The following is a 19670-nucleotide window of genomic DNA, read 5'->3' as shown; positions in this document are numbered from 1 at the left end:
ATTTCTCCTTTCTATTGCTGCCTTAAGCATAATGGTAACTAACCACTAATGGTAACTAATTTAAGAAATTAAATAGGGGGGTACAGTCAGATTCTGCCAAGGTCCTTAAACTGTCAGTGTAATATGAGTTAAACTGAGCACTTGCATGTTTTTCAACATTACGATGGAAAGACATTAAAGAGGAGGTGTAAAATGCTTTACATCACAGCCTCAGGCTTTTGTTTGTCATCCGCAGTTAGCTCAGCAGTTAGGTTTAGGTATTTCAAGAAAGTTGTGGAGTGCTGGAGATCTGGCTGAGACAAATGGTTTAATCTTGCAGGAGTCTGGCAGAGGGGAGGTTGTTTTCTCTGGGCCAAAAGGACTAAGGCTTAGGGGCTAACAGACAAGATATATCTTTTATTATACAATAAAGAATATTATGTGCTGTAAATTAAAGCAATTGTAAGTGCAACAAGCTTATTGAATCATCAAGAAGGCATATTTGATTATACAAAGTTTAAAATTATTCTTTTACACACAAGGATAGTCAGTGTCTGCATAAAGCATGTTACATGTCCTTCAGTTTGTTTTAAAAAAGAAAACAAAAAACAGATAATCCTCTTCTATTGACCAACAATTGCCAGCAGCAAACGCCTGTAATCACCGCTTGTATCACTTGCTATCATTGTAGCCAAAGTCTTCTGATACATTTGTGCGAACATCTGTTTAATTTGCACAAGGTCAATCTATGCAAAGAAAAGAAAAAAAAAAAACCACAAAACACAAAACTTAAACACAGTGTATGATTTTAAGTCCTAGACGGTCACCCCTCATCTCATCCCTCATGGACTACAGAACACACACCAAGGGTGAAATGTGCAATCTGTTAACTCTGCACATCTTACAAGCCAGCTGGTCCCTCTAAGGACAGAGGAGCAGCTCCCAAAGCAGAGTCTAGCAGTTGCTCCTTGCTTTGTTAGGACTGTAGTGTCCTAACTCAGCTGAACCTTTGAACTTGAGGTGCTTATCTGCTACATGGACAGGCAACCGCAGTTAAGAAGGAAGACAAGCAGTATTGCTGTCTAGCTGGAGATAATTAAATTACTGTATAAAAGCTGGCTTTAAAACAAATGAACACATTCACCTAAATCTGAACCCCATAAAAGCTTCATTGCAATACATGATTTCTACAGCTGTGAAAGAAGGACAAAGGGAAAGCTGGTTAGGGTAGATCGTTTTCTGCTACATGTGACACGTACAGAGGAGAAAGTTTCTTACCTCACTGCGAGTGACTATAATTCTGATGAGGGTAGAATCATCTGTGCCAGCTCCTTTCATAGAATAATAAAGTCTTTCTGCAAAAAAGGCTGGGCGATTTAAAGCACATTGCACTGCAATAAAGTATATTTTTAGGATTAGTTCCAGTATTGTATGCTGTATAATGATACCTGGCAGGATCAATTCAGGATTTTTGCTGTAGACAGCTAGAGGTAGGTATTGATGAAGATCCAGTTACTGTGGATTACAGGAACTGTTTTATTTATATATATTATATGTAAGAGCTAAGCTTATTTTCAAGCTGATCAAATGAGTTATTCCTTCACATGAAAACATACGTTATTAGCAGTTAACTTCTCTGGAAGTGCTTTTCAAAGCTGGCTGAAACCTTAGTTCTCAAATAGGTAATTTAAAAACAGTTCTCCTTGGACAGCTGGTACTGGGATACAAGGTGTTTTACTCATGTTCCATTGCTAGAATCTCACTAAGAAAAGTACAACTGTAAAAAGTTCTCACTCTAGTAGTTACCGAATGGATCTTGTTTCAGTTGTTCACTCTCCGAGATGAGCCTTTATTCTTTTACGTGATTCTCAGAGCTGAATTTTTCCCATAAAACTCTTGAGCAGAATATAATCTGGGAAGTTTTTTTGCTTATCTGTTATGGCTACAGAAATGCTATCATTTTGGTAAGCATTGGTAGGACTGGTGTCTGCAGATTTACTAGTAAATCATACTGATTCTCACTATCAGCAAATTGTGCTAAATTTGAACTGCTTTACTATAACAAGTCAGCAGGAAAACGTGAATTCAAATCAGGTCTTCTATTTTGCTGAAGTTTTCCTTAGCAAATGCTGAGCTTTTTGGGGGTAGGTGGTGGTGGGGAAAGAGGGGTGGAAAGGGAACTGGGCCTAAAGTAGGTTCGTGTTGGTTCTGAGATCATGTGTGGCTCAGCTGTCTCTGCTGAGGTGCCACACAACCAGACTCACGGCTCTGTTACCCTGGTACTTGCATCATTTTGCAGAGCTCTGAAAAATACAACTACAAGCGCTAACCAGCGACCCTTGTTTCTGCATAGTTGCCTGCCTTCCCAGAGAAGTGACAAGTAGTTTCTATGTAGCCTTTTCTTGTTTCAAACTGACTTGTTCATGGTGAATGCTTATTTTTTCCAGTTAAGTGTAAAGTGAATAATTTGAATAATTGAAGTTATTGTTGTGCTAGCAGAGTCTCACATGGTGTGTTCATTTGCCATATGGCCAGTGTTGAACTGGATTCTTCTTCAGTTACGTTTAGAAGGTTTAATTCCTAAGGGATAAGGGGAGGGAAGAACGTATCACTTACAAATAGTCTTCAAACCACGTTCCACGTTTCCAGAAAATTCTCGGTCAATGCTGCTTAATAAATCACGATTAGCAATCTACAAATAAATGAGATTAATATGTGGATAATGAAATGCAGTAACAAATGGAACCTTAATTTAAAATACACTGACCAAGCTCATTTGAAATCAGTGAAGAACTCCTACCCTGGAGTATGCCTCAACTGTTGCTTTCAGTTGGGGAAAACTTCTGCTTGCCAGAACCATATTAAAGCAAGATTCATCAGTCCCAAGTTTTCCTTCACCTGCTTGGTACAGACGCTGAGCATCTTCTTGAGCTTTTTGATAATCCACAGTTTGATTCTCATCCCGATTACCCTAAAAGCAAAGACAACAGATGTCAGATGAAATTACACAGTGAAGGCTATTCTTTAACTGCTTGCAGTGTGGACCCCAAGCATGTATCTTCAAAGCCTGAAGCAGAAAGAGTAATACTAGTTTGAAATACAGTACACTGCTTTAAAACTACTCTTTGGTTTAATATTTCTTATAGGCAACAAATTCAATGGTGGCCCAGAACCCTATCTATGCTTTAAACTGTAGATATACTGACTCAGATAACTTCACCCCTACATACCATCTCCTAGTTCTAATTAAGTACTGTACTTAATTCTCTATTTTACTTAATAATGTAAGCTTTCTCTTGATTTGTTTATTTCTAGGCTTCAAGTTGCAAAGAATCTTCCCAAATGAACTAATGAATTATCTTACTGAATATGCACACCTGAAATATCTCAGGTCTTCTCTTTTATTTAGAATTTGGTAAATTCAAGCAGGAATGTCTCCAGAAAGCACTTACGATAGTTGTAATATGTCAGTAGGGCTTTTACGACATTTTATGTGCTCTGGTTTTTTTTTTGCTGCCCAGCGCATGTATGGATACTGTTAAATATACTGGCTGAGTAGGCTGAATACGTGCTCTCAAATACTGTTGTATCTATAGTGGTTAATGTAATATTTAAATGACGTGGTTGTCAATTGTTGTGAAGTACTGGATTTATCACAATAAAAATTAGCAGCATGAGCTTCTCAAGGTTTGTTTTCTTGTGGATTTTGACTTTTTAATCCAAATACCTAGTGCATAACTGAACTCTCACAAAGGTAGAGGCAAACGAGATAGAGAAGTGTCATAGAAATTGATCAGAGAAATGTGGGAAGTTGCATTAGTACATATTTCTTCCTAAACATGGATAACTAACTGCAAGTTACTATTCTTCAACGCAAAAAGAGCCCTAGTAAATTATACGGGATAAGCAAGCTCCAGTGTTCACCTGAGTTCAATAGCAGCACCTCCCTAATTCTGGTGATGTGAAGGGAATATGGTGTAAGTTGGGAGGTAAGTTTTGCCCTGTGGTGCCTCTTAACTTGTTCGTAGGGAATCTCACAGGTATACTACATATCATAAAGGTTATCCTTTTTGATTTACCCAAATTATTTTGTTAACATATGCAAAAAATAACAAGCATCTTGCTTTAACAGCAGTGTGGAGCACTGCTTTATAGTACCACTTGATCTCATCTGCGTAATAAAGTATTTACACATAAATTCTCTGAGATGAATATAGGGTCCTAAATTAGGTCACACAATTCGTCACAGTTTTGTAGATAGGAAGTCTCTCTTCCTTAAGGAGGGACTGAAGTGTCATATCTTGTCATTAGGGAATAAATTAATGGCCCAGGGCTAATTTCTTAAAAACCTGGCTCTTGCTAAGCTTTATGACTACATGCATTGAAGTCAGACTGTACACTGTTATCTTACCAAAAAAAAAAAAAAAATTAAAGCTTACTTGGCACATAGATATAAGTAATCGTTCAAAGTGTCCTGAAGTGTCTGCTCTGATGTCTTGTTCAATGTCCCTTCCAAATTCTGATTTATAGCAGTTCACTATTTCTCGTATTTCCTGGTTTGTCCTTGTGCAAAGGATCTCAATCAGCACTCTCTCCTGGGTGCCTGCTCCCTGTAGGCAGAGGAAAAGAGGGCATAACTACAAAGCCACTACTTACTCAGTTTTCTTCAACGGTGAAATTAAGCAGTCATCTGTTATTTCAAATCTTAATACAATCTACATTGTACCGGCAGGAACTCTTCATAGATGCTTCCCTCTTCCCAGAATAAAAATTATCTGAGTTCTGTGTACAATGAGATCTTACTGGCATGGTCATTTCTGTTCAGGCAAGGATTAGATAGGAGTGGATCTATGTGAGGCTTCTAGGTAATGTTATATTATAAATTTTTTTAAATGGTCAAGAGTGGCTATTGCCTCCAGTAAAGCCAGATCTTCATTTAAGCTCTGCATTCTTTAGAAGGTCTGCATTCATACAGGGGTTAAGTTACTCATTTCCAGTATCAGCCACCTGCTAGCTGCTGCAGCTCAAACAAGCAAGAAATTCTGCTAAACGGGATGTACCAGTTAAAAGTTTAAACCAACTAGCTCACCTAATCTAATGCAGTCTTAACACTTGAACAGATACATACATCATCTGACCTTTAAGAAAATATTTTTTCATTGTTGTCCTTTTGGAAAAAAACTGGGATAATCCAAAAATATCTTTCAGTAACGATGGTTTGTTCCTAGTAAGGAGGGGGGTACGCACCTTCAGTTTAAACAGCGGTGACAGTTTTAACAGCACCTTGGCCCTTTCTAAGTTCTAGCAAAAACTATGACCAAGTGGCAGAGAAGAAAGTTCTGTCCTGCAGCATTTCATCCTCTGCTGGATGGACAGCTGCTCTGAATTGGCTAATCCTGCAGAAATTGGCTGGAACTGGGGGACGCAGCAGAAAAGAATTTTAAGCCCCACAGTCCTGAAATTTGTTTGTCACTACAGGATTTTTCAACAATGCAGGGATCAGGTATTCTCTTTTCACACACAAGCATTTTAAGACTGTTTTAAACTATTTTGTTCACAGGAAAACCATACCTTCATTGCGTGACGTAAACTCCAGGCATCGTAGTAGGTTCTAGGCATGAAGAGTGCTAGAATCAATTCTTCCACATTTCCACTTAACTCAGACTTCAGATCTTTAATTAAATCCTGTTCAATTATAAACACAAAAAGGGCTTTGGAGAGTGGTAGCCATGTAGATTATATACTGAAAAAAGATCAAACTAGAACTGAACTTTTGTGACTGATTTCTACCTTTGTGCTGGTTTTCCTGTAAAGCTTTATTTTATTTCTTATAAAGAACTTCCCTGTGTCCAAAACTTTGACAGCTCAGCTCTTCTCCATTATCTCCTCACTAATTAGGACCTAATCAGGTCCTGAAAAATGCCACAACTATACAATTTCACTTTAAGTTGCAAAAATGACAGAGGGAAGAAATTAAATTATCTCGGTCTTTCATTGATTAACCAATCCTCAAATAGTATCTTAGTTTGTTTCTTAAGAAGAAACAGATTTCAGTGCTGGTTTGTGTGCATAAAAAACTCAGTAGTTTCAGACACTAATACAAGGACAGTTTAAGCTTGATTTCTATCTGTCAAGCATTACAAAGCAGAGAAGCTTCTTGTTTGGTCAGGGACAGAGCCAGCCCCCAACCCTCCCCCACCCCTGCTTCTGCCAGGTATCAGGACAACACCATATTAAATACCAGATGTCCCCCGGGACACAAAGAATATAACCAAAAGAAATGCATTTAAAAAATGCCCAAACCACTCCCCAAGACTAAAATGCAATCAGACAGTTCAAGCAGCAGCTGAAAGTTTGGTTTTGTTTACTGATTCAAAGAATGAGTGAACATACCTTGCCATACATAGTCTTGAAAGCTGCCTTGATTTTTTGCCTTTGATCATTGGAGCGGTTGGCAACAACATTGATGATAGCCTGCTCATCAGTTCCTTGGAAACAGAAGGGCAATTTCATGTAAGAACTCATAATAATCCCTCCAAGATTTTTAATCTTATTATTTTATAATCTTGCATTTGGGCATAATTACATAATAAAGAACTACCATTTAAGTCTACCAAATTTTCTACATAACTTCATCTACCAAATTGCCCAAGTAATTTTGAAAGTGTGACTTCTGAAAAGCTTGGGGAGAAAAAAAATGTATGGTTAAATAAAAATTGAAGAAAAGGACAAAATGGCATTAAGTAAGCTCAATAGAAATGTAAGCTTCTGTTGCTTACTTACCAAACCCCTTCATAGCTTTGCGTAGAATTTCTGCATCCCTTCCAGCATCAAAGTTTGGAGCAGCTTGAATTGTGCCCTGGGTACACTGAACCATTGCTGCAGGCTGAAAATAAGTCACGTGTAACTAGCCATCCTGCACAATATAAATTCAAATTAAAATGACAACTTTGGAATCAGTACTTCAGAAGGAGTTGTCCATTAGTTCCCCATTTTTTCTCTAACACAGAATCAGGGCGACATTTAGTTGTGTTGAACAGCTTTGGCCCACCAATGCCAAAGCGATGCTTTTACCCAGTTGTATGGATTAAGATCTACTTGATGAGTGAGTATACACAGATACAGGGTTATGATTTTGTTCAGGTTGTACTCTTGAGTGTAGCTGGAAACTCTTGATGCAGAACATGCTGTAAATTTTTGGAAACCACTTTTAAAAACATTAAAACTACAGAAGCCACGTAAGATTGATTATAGAAGAGGATACAGCACATACCGGACCAGGCATTGGTGATGGTGCTTGTCCACCAGCATATCCTACTGAAAATAAAGAACAAGATAAAAGGAATTAATTAGGTCTCCTCTTACTATGTAAATGCTATCTAATCTGAAAATAAAGCCATTTACAGACCTACCACTGCACAAAACCTGCTTCCTAAGTAGTGATACCTATCATGATCAGTAACTGAACTTCTTGCCCTTCGGAATGATGGGAAGAAGCAATCACAGACGCATTCTGGTACATACGCTAGCAAGGCAATTCTAAAAATACTGAATTTACTGGTGCTGTGGGAACTGGAAGGATCTCTCCTTATTAAATATTTCTATCTTTGACAAAAGCCAAGATAGCCCACGCAAATGAAGAATGCATGTCCCATGCTCTTTTAAAGTCATATTACACACTTTAAAATGTCTAGCATGTAAAGGATAAATACTAAGAATTCATTGGTGCAAAAAGAATTGAAGGAATCTCATTTTGTGATCAAAAGCGCTGTGAATACAAAAGCTACAACTACATTTTTTTGTAGGTGGTAGGAGGTAGGTGGTAGGAGGTGGTAGGAGGACAGCATACAAACCTCAACAGCTAAAAGTAACAAAGGTAAGGGCCTAATTTGTTACTACCTATCCTGGGATCTCTTGGTTTAACCTTGGATGCTTAAAGTTTCTTATATATGACATACCTGGAATTTGTGCTGGTCCACCTCCAGCATAGCTTTGGGCAGGAGGCTGTGGATAGCCACCAAAGCCAGGGCCAGCGGGAGGCACACCAAACCCAGGGCCTGTAGGAGCTAGGAGAAGAAGAAAGACTTCAGCACACTTAATGTTTTGTACTTGACTTCTGACACAATACAAGCCAGGTTATTGAGCAGAGCTATGCAAGAGACTAACTTCTCTGTGTCTGTGCAGTTGCCCAAAACCATCGAGGCCCTGCCATCACCATGCAGGTATTTACTGCTAGATAGCAATCTGTCTGGCTGCCTACATGGTGCTGCCTAAACTGATCGCTGAACAAAGCTGCTTCTCCTCACTACTTCTACCAAGCACAGGGAATGGTTACACAAGAAATCACTCCCAAGGGGTACTCTAACAAAGGATCTTACCTCCAGGATAAGGTGGCATTCCTCCAGCCTGGGGAGCTCCAGGGTAGCCCCCAGGGGTAGGGTAGCCCCCTGGGGCAGGATATCCTGCTGCCCCTTGATACCCAGCACTCGGTGGTGCTGCAGGATAGGTCCCTCCTCCTGCCGGAGGGTATCCTCCAGGAACGGCAGGATAGGAGTACTGACCGGCTGGCGGATAGACAGACTCTTGTCCTGTCGGCTGAAACACAAAAATGGGATGTCTGTACGCCTGCTAACAGGACAGTAAAAACTCTCAAGCTACCGAAATGTCCATGTGTATAATAACGTGAATTATATTATTAGATTCAGCACTTGAAGTGGCAGCAGCAGAATTCCTGAAGCCTGGATGGGGGCCTCCTGGTTGGGTTTTCTCATGCATCTCCCATGTTGACACAGAATTGGAGCGTGCTGCAGGGTGGAAGGCACCTCTGGACAGCCTCTGATCCCATTCACCTTCAAAGCAGGGCCAGCTTCAGACTTAGATGAGGTCACACAAGGCCTTGTCAAGTTTTCAGTATCTCCAAGGAACAGCGAATCCACAGCCTCTCTGGGCCCCTGTTCCAGTGTTTGACTACTCTGTTTTGACTACACTGGAGTGTTTGACACTCCAGTGTTTGACTACCATGAGGTGTTTCACCTCATGGTGAAAAATGTTTCCTCAAATCAAATTACAATTACAACCTGTGGTTGGTGCCAGCTTCCTGTTCACTGTGTACCTCTGACAAGTCTGGCTCCAATGTCTCTATCACTCCTTCTTACGTAGCAGAAGACTGAATAGGTCTCCACTTAGCCTTCTCTTCTCCAGGCAAGCAGTCCTCCCTGGACTCCCCCATGTTTATCCATGTCTCTGTTGTACTGGGAGGCCACAACTAGACATGGTATTCCAGATGTGGCCTCATGAGCACTGAGCACAGAGGAATAATCATTTCCCTTGACCTGCTGGCTTTGCTCTTGCTAAAGCCTGGTATGTCATTGGCCTTCCTCCCCGGGGACACGCACTGCTGAGCCACATTTGACTTGTCAACCACCAGGACCCCTGGTCCTCGACTGGAAAGCTGCTACTTCTATCCCGCATAAGGAAGAGGTGAGCTCAGCTAGGCTTGCTCTCTATGAATCATTAGGAGCTCACCTCCTGTTTTTATAGGACTTTTAAGAGCTTAGTATCTTTGAAACTTCTGCCTCTCTTGCACAACCAGTATTTTCAAATGTTATATGGTGAGAACTTAGAAGAGGTGGGTTTTTTTTTTTCCATTTCCTTTGGAATCCAGGTTATAAAGCATGGACTAAATGACTAAATTACTAAATCCGGACCACTGAGTCAGACTGAACACCTATTGCAGGTTTTAAATAAAAAGAACAAGTCAAACATCTATATGCCTTTGTTTTGCTACATGTATGTCTTACCAGTCATACCACAAAGGTTGCTATTAGCATTAACGTACATTGGAAATATTTACTTGAATGACCAGGATCTCTAAGGGAAAACCCTCTAAGTTAAAAGTCATATACTTGATCTTAAAGATCAGGTATTTAAAATCAGCTTCATAACAAAGCATAATGTATGGACTCATTACTCACTTGCTGGGAATCATCTTTAGATGATTTAGACTAGCTAGTCATCTTTAGACTAGCTTTAGAAATATGCATCACACATTACATACAGTACACACTCATTCTTGAGCCCAGAAAACAGAAATAAACTGCAAAGCAGTAAAGTCTAGCTCAAACGTTCTCCTTGGGTTTGGTTGCCCCAAGATTTCTACCCCCAGATTACTGTGCCCAGGCTATATAATATTCTCTTCCCCAGCAGTACAGTCTAACCTTTCTCTGCCAGACTCAATAAAAAGATTTTAATGGAATTTAGATTCACAAATCCACAATTAGGATCCTCAAAAGCCCCACTCAGATAACTATCACTATTGCAGAAGAAAATAATTTCACATTGGTTTTTTGCACTGCTTATCACTTTGGGCATCATCAATGAGCCTAGGAAACCTAGAATCATTGATATCGCATCTAAAGGGTCTTTTAAATTAATCCATTGAAGTTGGCTATATTTTAGATGCTAGCTAAGAAAAAAATATTTTCAGATATAGCTAAAAATAAATTACAGCTACAATCATGAGGGTTCAGCAGAACCTTGAGGGGGGAAAAGAAATCCTGGAGTTAAGAAAGTCTGGTTTCTAACATGTTTGTCTTTAGTTTGACTGACTTTAGTGTTTCAGAGGGAGTAAGGGTAAATTGTAAAGCAAAATAATCGGAGAATTTATTGCATGTATTTATATGCATATATTTTTATATATTGCATGTATTTATAGCTTTTCAGTATCTTAATGGGATCCAGGCTGAGCTCCATGCTTAAGTCTAGTTCTGTACTACATAAAACACAGACCACATAAAATTCCCACAATTACAGTATGATCAGTGCCATACTAATAAAAGCACACAGTTGCATCTAGCTTTGAAAAATGATGCAGGCATATCAAAAAGACTGCAGTATCAGCCACACCTGATACATTCCAGCCTTCCATTAAGTTTCATTGGAATTTTTAGTCTATTCAGTCATGAGCTGAAGGTGGAACAAAGTTCTGCGGCTGAAGGATAGGGGGTCAAAGTCAAGATACGGTGTCCTTTATCCTCAGAAAAATATTTACTTGGTGTTGTATGATAGCTGGGCTACTTGAGTAAAGTATTCCAAGCTCTTCCTGAGGGTAATGGCCACTGAATTTTGTTTAGCATCTCTGTAAATCCTCGGATACAGGTATGCAGAATATTTCATAGAGACTGTGGCAGAGACTGGTTCAGAGATTACCTCTGACCCTGTATGTAAAGACCCTCATATTTATGTAAGAACTACTGATACTTTAAAGAAATTATTTGCTGAGATAGTTAGCTAAATTAAAAAGAAACCCAAACTCACAAAACAAAAGATAAACTAAAACAAGACCAAACAATCAAAAACCTTTCTAGAACAATGGGCAATGTTAAAAAAAAAAAAATCTTAAACTTCCTTCTTGGAATTCTTATGAGACAACTGTAAGTCATCTTCAGGGATATATAGACAAAAACAAAGACCATAGTCTCTAGAGAATACTGTATATGACTGACAGCTACTATTTACACACACACAGAGCATAGTAAGAAGGCGTATTCACAGAATATGAAAACATTAGGAATGCAACACATTTAGAAGACATACTTACAGGATAACCAGGGAAAGCAGGGTAGCCACCAGAAGGGGGATAACCAGGGTATGACATTCTGGGAAAAAAAGATATTTTCACTGTCAAGGCACTATATATGAGTTTGTAGTAGTTATTTGCTTGCTAATTACCTGTTAAATTACTTGAACAATATGTTTAGTAGGTTTAGAATTGCTCAGGAGTACTTGTCAGCTATTAAACCCACAAAACCTTTTCTTCTTTTCATACACATGATCATAGCAAGCAGGATTCAGAAGGGAAGCGTCTTCAACTTTGTAATTAACTACCACTCTTATTTAGGGTCAGATAGATATTGAAGCATGGTAGAAAGCTTGAACCTCCCAAAAGAACTCTGAAATACACGATACACTTTGAGATGCCAGCAGGAGGGGGCTGAGCCCTTTTCCAGAACAGAAACAGAAGGGTCAGGCTAGAGCAGGGCCCCAGCCCTGCACTGCACCAAGCACCTGTCTCCCATCACCCTGCACTCCTCTGCTCACAGGGGTAGCTCCTGAGAGAAGAGCAGTACCCTATCTATCCCATGTAAAATGATAATTTGATAGAAACATGTGTAATCCCCCAGCATTACTTCATTTATGTAGAATATTTCTTTTTCCTGCCAGTAACTGTTTATTTTAGTCCCATTTTTAATAGAGGGGCTTGGGGAGTAGAAACAGAATGAGACAGAGATCATCCCCCACGTTGTCAACCAGTTGGGCAGGGAGTTTCGAGGCCATTAGCCAGGTTACGAAACATTTAATGGCAGGAAAAAAAAAATCATATTAACGCTGACCAGCCAGATTCCCTGATGAGGGCCTGGGAGTTACTCACGGTATGTTTCTAAGACAGTATGTACCTCAGCTGCACAAATCAAAGGACATGGGAAATATAAAAATGAATGCAATAGAGCAAATGATTATTCACATTTCTAGGTATTCACTGGCCAAACCAAATGGATTTGAAAGCAGAATTCTTACTGCGTTGGACCATTAAGGCAATAGGTAGTCACAGAATTAAACATCTGAGATTTAATGTGGAAAACATTAAAACTTTGCATAGGTCAGTTCAAATAAGAGCCAAAAACAACTTGCAGAGAAGCACAGCTATGCAGTCTCACACTGATAAACTTTGATCATCACTTCCAAATAAATAAAGGGAGAAGAACAACATGAGGTGTATTTGTAAATCTATGCTTTAATCATAAACACTGCTAACAGCTATTTATTTCCCTAAGAAGAAACACCTTAAACCAGTACCTGTACAGTATTTATTACTGACAGTTGCTTGAATGGACTTTAAATTTGGCTTTCAACAGCACATTTCTTCTGGTATTTCTGACTTTAACACTAATTGTAATTCCTTTCAGGAACAAGATGACCAGCAACACTTCCTTCTGATTTCAGTTTCACTCTTTCTGCTTACAGGAAAATATTACGTCAGCAAAACTGAATATTAAAAAACAAACAAACAAAAACTTCTTCAGCTTTTCAGCTTCATGTAATTCAACTAAAGTTACACTATTAAGAAGACAGGATTGTAAAGTCTGTAAAACTTGTTGCGGTGCACTATATCATTTCCACTGTACAACTTACTATGTTTTTCATGATGCAAAATCAACAGCTGGTGATGGCAACTCAGCTGTTTCAACAGCTGTAAAAAGTTGAATTTGTACAATAAATGGGACCCAACAATCTTTTAAACATATTAAAATATACCAAATTTTAGACCTATTGGTATGATACTTGATTTAGAATGAATTTAAGTTTTCAGCTATGTCTCTGATTTACTAGCAAACACATTCTGGCAAAAAGCTTTTTAAGGCATGAGTTTCCAACATCTCATTTTCAAACAAACAAGCCATCAACTCTATGTCGTATTTTTTATTAGCAAATTAACCACCCGTGTAAACTTGTGACTTACGGTGCACCAGTAAATTGTTTAACGCTTTCCTTACTCTTGTTGTATTGGTTCCTTTTCTAGGATTCAATTTGTGATGCAAGTTCTTTTGGGCCAGGTACTGGGAATCGTGGTATTTCATTTAATCATTCCCCTCTTAAGACCTTGATTCCTATTTGTCATTCTTATGAATTACAATAACAAAGTAAAAATGTTTTCTTCACATTTGCTTGATCTAGCTGATTTTTTTCTTTTTTATTTGAAAAAAAAAATCTTAGAGTAATAAAAGGGTCAAGTAAGGACCACTGCTTCAATTATTTCAGGCCTTTTATAACTAGATGGACGTGATGCTAAATTGGGATTTCAGACTTTCCTCTGACAGCAGTTACAAGAGTCTCTTCAAAACTTACTACGACCAGACAGCAATATTTACTGGAACCTCTTTCAGTATGTAGATATGTTTTCCAGGAGATAAATTAAGTCACTTGCACAATATTAAGTACTTAGTAAACATTGGACTGCCGCTGCCGTAGTGCATGGCCTCGCTTATCTCAAGCGCAAGCATCCTCAAGCAGAACAGAGACTCTGATATTACTCCTTGTATAACCAAAATAACAACAGATTTTCCCATCAGATTTTAATTTCCACCCCGTTTTCGCCGGACGGGGCACAAGGCGAGGCCCGGCCGGTGGGGGGTTAAGCCGCGGGCCGGGCGCTGTCACAGCCTGCCCGCGGGTGAGTCAGCGGCGGCGCCGGCCCAGGGCGGCTGCGGGCCGCAACACCCGCCAGCATCCGCCGGTTCTCCTCTGCGGGCTGAAATCGAAATCTGAGGGAGGGGTGTCTCTTTTTTCGGTGCGTGGATGTAGCTCTGACGGTGTAACATCAGGGGACGCGCTAAACTCGGCGTGTTGGGCAGGAGTTCCGCAGGTAAAAACAGAGAAGTCTCCCCGCTACCGCAGCCCGGCCCCCGCGGGGACCACCCTGGCCCAGCTCCGCACACGACGGGGCGGAGGAGGCACCGCCCGGCCCCGGGCCGGCCCCGCCCCGCGCACACCTGCACCCCCAGCCGAGGACGCCCCCGGAGCCTTTAAAGGGCCCCGGTGGGGCCGCCACCGTCCCCCGGCCCGCCCGGAGCCGGCCCTGCCCGCCGGGCGAGCCACCGCCCCTCTCTGTTTCGGGGCGGGAAGGGCAGTCACGTATCGCCCTGGTCTCTCCCCGCTCCCTCAGCCGCCGGCCCTGGGCCGGCGCGGCGAGACCGCCGGCGAGGCACGGCTGCGGGCGGAGGTAGGTATTACTCTGCTTACTTCTCCTGCGGCGACTGAGACTTCGTCCCCGCTCCGCACCGGGAGGGCAGGCTCCCGGCCAGGGGGGTGCGGCGCTCTGGGGCGGGCTGGCGCCTCCCTCGGCCGGACACCTGCCGAGCCCCGAACCGGCGGGCGGCCGCGGCTCCGGGAGCCCTGCCCCGGGCTGCCGCTCGGGTCGCCCCGGGGGCCCAGCACGCCTGTGCCGCAGGGCGCAACGGGGCTGGGGCCGAGCCCCCGCCGGAGGCGGTGTGTGAGGAGAGGCGGCGAGGCCGGGCCGGGGCCTGAGGCGAGGGGCGCGCGAGTCACGGCCGGCCGACTCCTCCCCTCCCCCGTCCAGGTGCCTCACCTGAAGGGAAACCTGCGGAGCCTCCGGTCTCTCTCCCGCAGCTACACCGCAAAATGGAGGCTGTGGGGCCGGGCGGCACCCGCCCCGCCCCCGGCACCGAGCCCGCCCCGGCCCGGCCCACGGGCCCCGCGGGCAAGGGCACCGCGCCCGAGTCCCGGCAGGGCCGAGGCGGCCGGCAGCGGCTCCCGGTGGTGATCGCCCTGCTAACCCAGGACCCCTTTCCTATCTGTGCAGGTTTGCACCATCTTGCTGAAGGACAGCTGCAGTGTGCCCAGTTCTCCTTCAAAACGGCTGAGAGGTAAGTTCGAAGACAGAAGTGCCACAGAAACACAGAGCGACTTGCTAGCGGAGCTGTGTCAGGGGAAGCATTCAACACGGGAAGCGCTAGGCGATGCCATCCCACGGGAGTCCTCAGCCACCCACCTAGGAAAGGAAGGGAGAAGTCCACACTGCAGTTTCCCTACAGCACCACTACAATGGAGTTCAGCCCTGATGCATGTAGCTCTAAATCAAGTCTGTTGTCCAGTAACACATGAGTCTTTAGATCAAGATCATCATTTAGTAGCTGGCAGGTAGTCAGCCAAGTCATCTAGGCCACCAGAACAGTGTGTAACAGGCAAAGTATACAAAAGACATAAGTGGAGATGGAGGAGTTGCTCCTTTTTTTGTAGTTACTCAAGATCAGGATCTAGGTCCCAAGAGGGCATAAAGGTAAGATTGTCCTGACTACTACATACCTTTCTCTAGAAAGAAATGTTAATTATAGTTATACGTATGCAATTGTGGGAAGTGCACTTAGTGTTTGGTTTCTGTCTATTGTAATGTTTGTTCATATTATACTTAGAACATACGCTACATACACATAGTCCTTCCTTTACCTGGTGGTTAATTATTCATAAGATTCTGACCAGCAAGATACAATTTATGAAGGATCCACCTGTGATATTCTGCACCAGTTACTTGAGATTATTCAAAATAATTTCCTACTTTTTTATGATAAACATGTTAGTGGTTCAGAGACCATTAAAATGCAATTTTTTTCCTGCAACCTGGTGCAGCACTTGAGCTCTAGATGAAACAACAGCCACTGTTCTATTTGTCTGTAAAACAGCATTAAGTGCAGGCAGCAGAAAATAGGTGGGTAATAATTTACCATGCTTGCCCGCTTCAAATGAAAAGCACCTAAAGCCACATAAAGAATCTAAGAAATTACCTATCTTCAGCAAAATTGGGCTTGGTCTCCCTTTTTTGCCCAGAACACATCAGGAGCAGCTTTAAGAATTTAATCCTCACAGCATTCTTCAGCTGACAGTCCTGGTGTATGTCTACTTTATTTCACCTCTGTTAAACACGTTTCTTTCAGGACAGGTATATATTTAAATCCCTGTTTCCATGGGAACCAAGTACATTTATAAAATATAAAATTCTTTATCTCTTCCATTTAGTGGGCTGTTTGGATTTGAGCTATTCAGGAAAGGAGCAATCTGTTTTCACAAACAAGTGGGAAAAGAACAAGAGAAAACATTTTAACAAAACGGCGTATGTCTGAAGAATCTGTTAAATGTGTTGCATGTTTACATGTTAACAAGAATATCTGCAATGACTTCTGTAGAGCATGGAATGGAACCATTGTGGTAATCTAATTTCACTCCCTATATTTAAGGAAATCCCTTGGCTTGTTACTATAGCTAGAGCCAGCACATTTAGGAAAGCTTCTAAAACCCCTTGCAGAGTCAAGGCAACTTCTCACTATTAGAAAATTCAATTTTAGTGAAGTTGAGAGACAAACTCTTTCTCCTCTCTTTTGTAATATCCTTGCATCTTCTGCTAAGACATGATACTGGACAGAATTCTGGTCTGGAGGGACTTGGGTCTCAACTATGTAGTCGTGCTGAGTACTATCAGTAGAGCTGAAACAAAACATTTTTTTCAGAGTAATTTATTGTTGGTGACATAGGTCACTAAAGCATTGCTGCTTCTCTGTGGTATGTATCCTGGTTGGAACATTATTTCCCACTTAAATAATATGAAGTATTACTTTTGATGTTCTATTTCAGCCAATATGGTTAAATTAAAAAAAAAAAATACTTTCCCACAGTTTGTCATAAGCAACAAGATCTGGTCAGCTTTGAACCACAGGTCAAAGTGTAACAAACCAACAGGATACTGCAGTGATCCAAGTCTAAATTATGTACTAAAAATACTTTTCCTGTTACACTACCTTGTGACTGCAGTAATTAAAATGCAGATAGTCAAAGTTAGCTGTTGAGTTAACCTTCCATGTGCACAGGGAGCAGAGCAAGTTCAGTTCACTTCAGGAAGAGCCATGTGTTTGGTTTGCTGCTCAAGTGAGAGTCACTACCCTGTGAGTCATGTTGGGACTCCACCCACTGTAGTCCAAACATCAAGATTTCACACAAGCCTTACAACTGAGTTGCCACCAGGGTCTCTAGATCTGTTGTGTGGAACCAAACTAAAAATAGAAGCTTCACCCTTCCTTAAAGCACAGAAGGTTGTTCTGCTAGACTGCTTAAAAGAGCAGCATGTCCAATGTTTTTCACCATCAATTTTTTAATCCTTAGAATTAACTACTTCCTCTTTGCAGCAGATTTAAGTATTCTGCCACAAAACTGAAATGACTCAGCTAACAAGGCAAACTTAGTGACCTTCATCCCAGTATACAGAAATAGTCACCAAATGAAATTGTAATTCTGGCAGCAAGGATTTTTTTTTTTAAGTATCAAATTGCAGATAGCAAAATAAAAAGTTTTGTTATTCTTAACAATATAGAACAATTAGTCTTATCTCCAGTTTCCAAGGCTTACAACCAAACTCATGGTTTATCAAAGATCAATCATGGACATACTGTGTCAGTTTGACACAATGTACATTCTAAATGAGGAACTCGGTATAAACCACTTGGATGTCCACAGAAGGCTTGACAAGAACCTATAATTAGTTAAACTACAGAAGACAGGAATTAGCATGAGCAAGGATAAAGAACTTGTAAGAAAGAACAAAGGCTGTGTTGAAAACAGAATTTGTAGAATTCTGTTAAGTTGGTCTGGGATCAAGTCCAAGTTTTTTCTTAACTGAATAAGGCACAAAAGTTAAGAATAAGCTACTGATACCTGCTGACAAAACTGAGAGGTGTCACCAATACGGAGAATAATCCAAACCAGGAGAAATATGTGGATCTAGATTTTTTTTAATTAAAAAGTGTCGTAATGCCAGGTCATGCATTTAAATTAATAATTTTCTTGGCAAATTGGAGTTCAGCTGCAAATGACAGCAGGGGCAAGAGATTGCGGTGCTCAATCACACAACATGACAGACACCAAAAGGCAAACAAGGAATTTATAACAGGAAAGTATTAGTGTATTATTATATTCATTGACTTACATGCTGATATCGGTATGGTCTTTACCAACTCAAGTTCAAGAAAGACTGAAATTAAGTTTTAAGTGGGCAGCTAAGTGATCAAAGCATAGACAGTGTGTCAGAAGAAAGGAGATGAACCTTAACATGCTTAGTAAAATGAAGGCTATAGTATGATGCCTACCTATAACAGATTATATATAAATACCAGGCAGAACATGAAATAAGAACTTTAGTAAGGACAAAGAGTTATATTTAGGTATATTTAAAATAGAATTTAAGATATGGTTGGTCAAGACAGGAAAGAACTGAATTTGTGATTCAGGAAACGCCTTCTAAGGTAAAGTTAGTGGACACAGGGAACCAGAGAAGATGACAGCAATGAAGCGTCTGTTAAACACACCAAATTAGCAGCACAAACTTCTTTCCCTACCCAGAGAAACACATAGTATTAACCCTTTTCTTCAGTTACATGAATTTAGAATGTCAAATTTCAGTTGTTTTTCAGCTTAACCGTCAAACTAACAGTAACACAATACAGTCCACAAGGACTCCCTTTAGATCCTAGTCGCCACCACCACAACTGTTCTGTGCAGCATTGATCCTAAGTACCTGATAGCAGTCATAGGAAACCTGACTGTTGCGTACTGCCTATCCACTAATATCTCTTGAAGAATAATCTAAATGTCATCTGCAAGCCTTGCAGCACAACAAAGCACAGGGAAGCTAATTAACATCAGGTATCTGCAATTTCCATTGTGGTACACCACCTTCTTTCTACTGCTGAGACTGATTGGTTAAGAAAACTGGAGCATTACCAGCTCCCTTCTGCAATTTTAAGAAGGCATTTCTGTTAAAGATACTTCATCCTGCAAGTATTGATTTTGGTAAGTAACACAGAGGACTTTCATGTGCTTGTGGGTTTCACGTGCGCTTGCTTAAAGATGTGAACAAGCGCAGTCTTACACTAGGAAGATGTCAGAACAAAGCACAATGTCTGCATGCGAATTAAACTGCAGGTTGTCACAGGTCACCGTGCTCACTGAAAAAACACAAGGTTTCATTGTCTCTTTGTACTGTGAAGAGATGCTTTCCTGAAACTCTGTTCATTTGTTGAGGCTGACTGAGGTTACATGTCTGAGAAGGGTCCAAGGCAGCAAGGCGGACT

General features: G+C 41.2%; 2 protein-coding genes and 1 long non-coding RNA gene across 8 annotated transcripts in view; 2 read left to right on the top strand and 1 right to left on the bottom strand.

Annotated features, from left to right (window-relative positions):
- The window catches only part of PPP3CB (protein phosphatase 3 catalytic subunit beta), a 57985-nt gene extending 54316 nt beyond the window's left edge, over positions 1–3669 (top strand). For all 5 annotated transcript variants that reach the window (XM_075505088.1, XM_075505084.1, XM_075505083.1 and 2 more), the window contains one exon: positions 3295–3669. The gene's annotated coding sequence lies outside the window, so the exon portion shown is untranslated. The remainder of the gene's footprint in view (positions 1–3294) is intronic.
- Positions 382–15261, bottom strand: ANXA7 (annexin A7). Of its 2 annotated transcripts, none has more exons than XM_075505089.1 (13): positions 15125–15261; positions 11579–11636; positions 8358–8574; positions 7938–8045; positions 7253–7296; positions 6763–6865; positions 6373–6467; positions 5551–5664; positions 4419–4589; positions 2780–2950; positions 2596–2671; positions 1258–1370; positions 382–725 (listed from the first exon to the last, which is right to left on the bottom strand). In XM_075505089.1, the coding sequence occupies exons 2-13, from the start codon at positions 11633–11635 to the stop codon at positions 603–605; spliced, it is 1392 nt and encodes a 463-aa protein (XP_075361204.1). In that variant the 5' UTR covers position 11636; positions 15125–15261; the 3' UTR covers positions 382–602. The 2 variants fall into 2 exon arrangements, with proteins under 2 accessions (XP_075361204.1, XP_075361205.1); XM_075505090.1 differs by having other exon boundaries at positions 7253–7293.
- On the top strand, positions 14601–17677 carry LOC142411325 (uncharacterized). The gene is made up of 3 exons (XR_012776163.1): positions 14601–14758; positions 15359–15835; positions 16570–17677. It is a non-coding gene; the product is annotated as an uncharacterized LOC142411325 (long non-coding RNA).
- The last annotated feature ends 1993 nt before the right edge of the window (positions 17678–19670 follow it).

The sequence above is a fragment of the Mycteria americana genome, chromosome 6 (genome assembly GCF_035582795.1).
Source record: "Mycteria americana isolate JAX WOST 10 ecotype Jacksonville Zoo and Gardens chromosome 6, USCA_MyAme_1.0, whole genome shotgun sequence".
Taxonomy (NCBI): Eukaryota; Metazoa; Chordata; class Aves; order Ciconiiformes; family Ciconiidae; genus Mycteria; species Mycteria americana.
This window is presented reverse-complemented; position numbering and strand designations above follow the sequence as displayed.

What these genes read in the sequence shown, in the direction of transcription:
- ANXA7 (XM_075505089.1), bottom strand. Translation starts at nt 11,635, where the DNA reads ATGTCATACCCTGGTTATCCCCCTTCTGGTGGCTACCCTGCTTTCCCT. An exon ending in CTGCTTTCCCTGGTTATCCT is followed by an intron (nt 8,575 to 11,578) that starts GTAAGTATGTCT and finishes TTTGTGTTTCAG; the next exon opens with CCGACAGGACAAGAGTCTGT. An exon ending in TACTTATATCTATGTGCCAA is followed by an intron (nt 2,951 to 4,418) that starts GTAAGCTTTAAT and finishes CTTTGCTTTTAG; the next exon opens with GGTAATCGGGATGAGAATCA.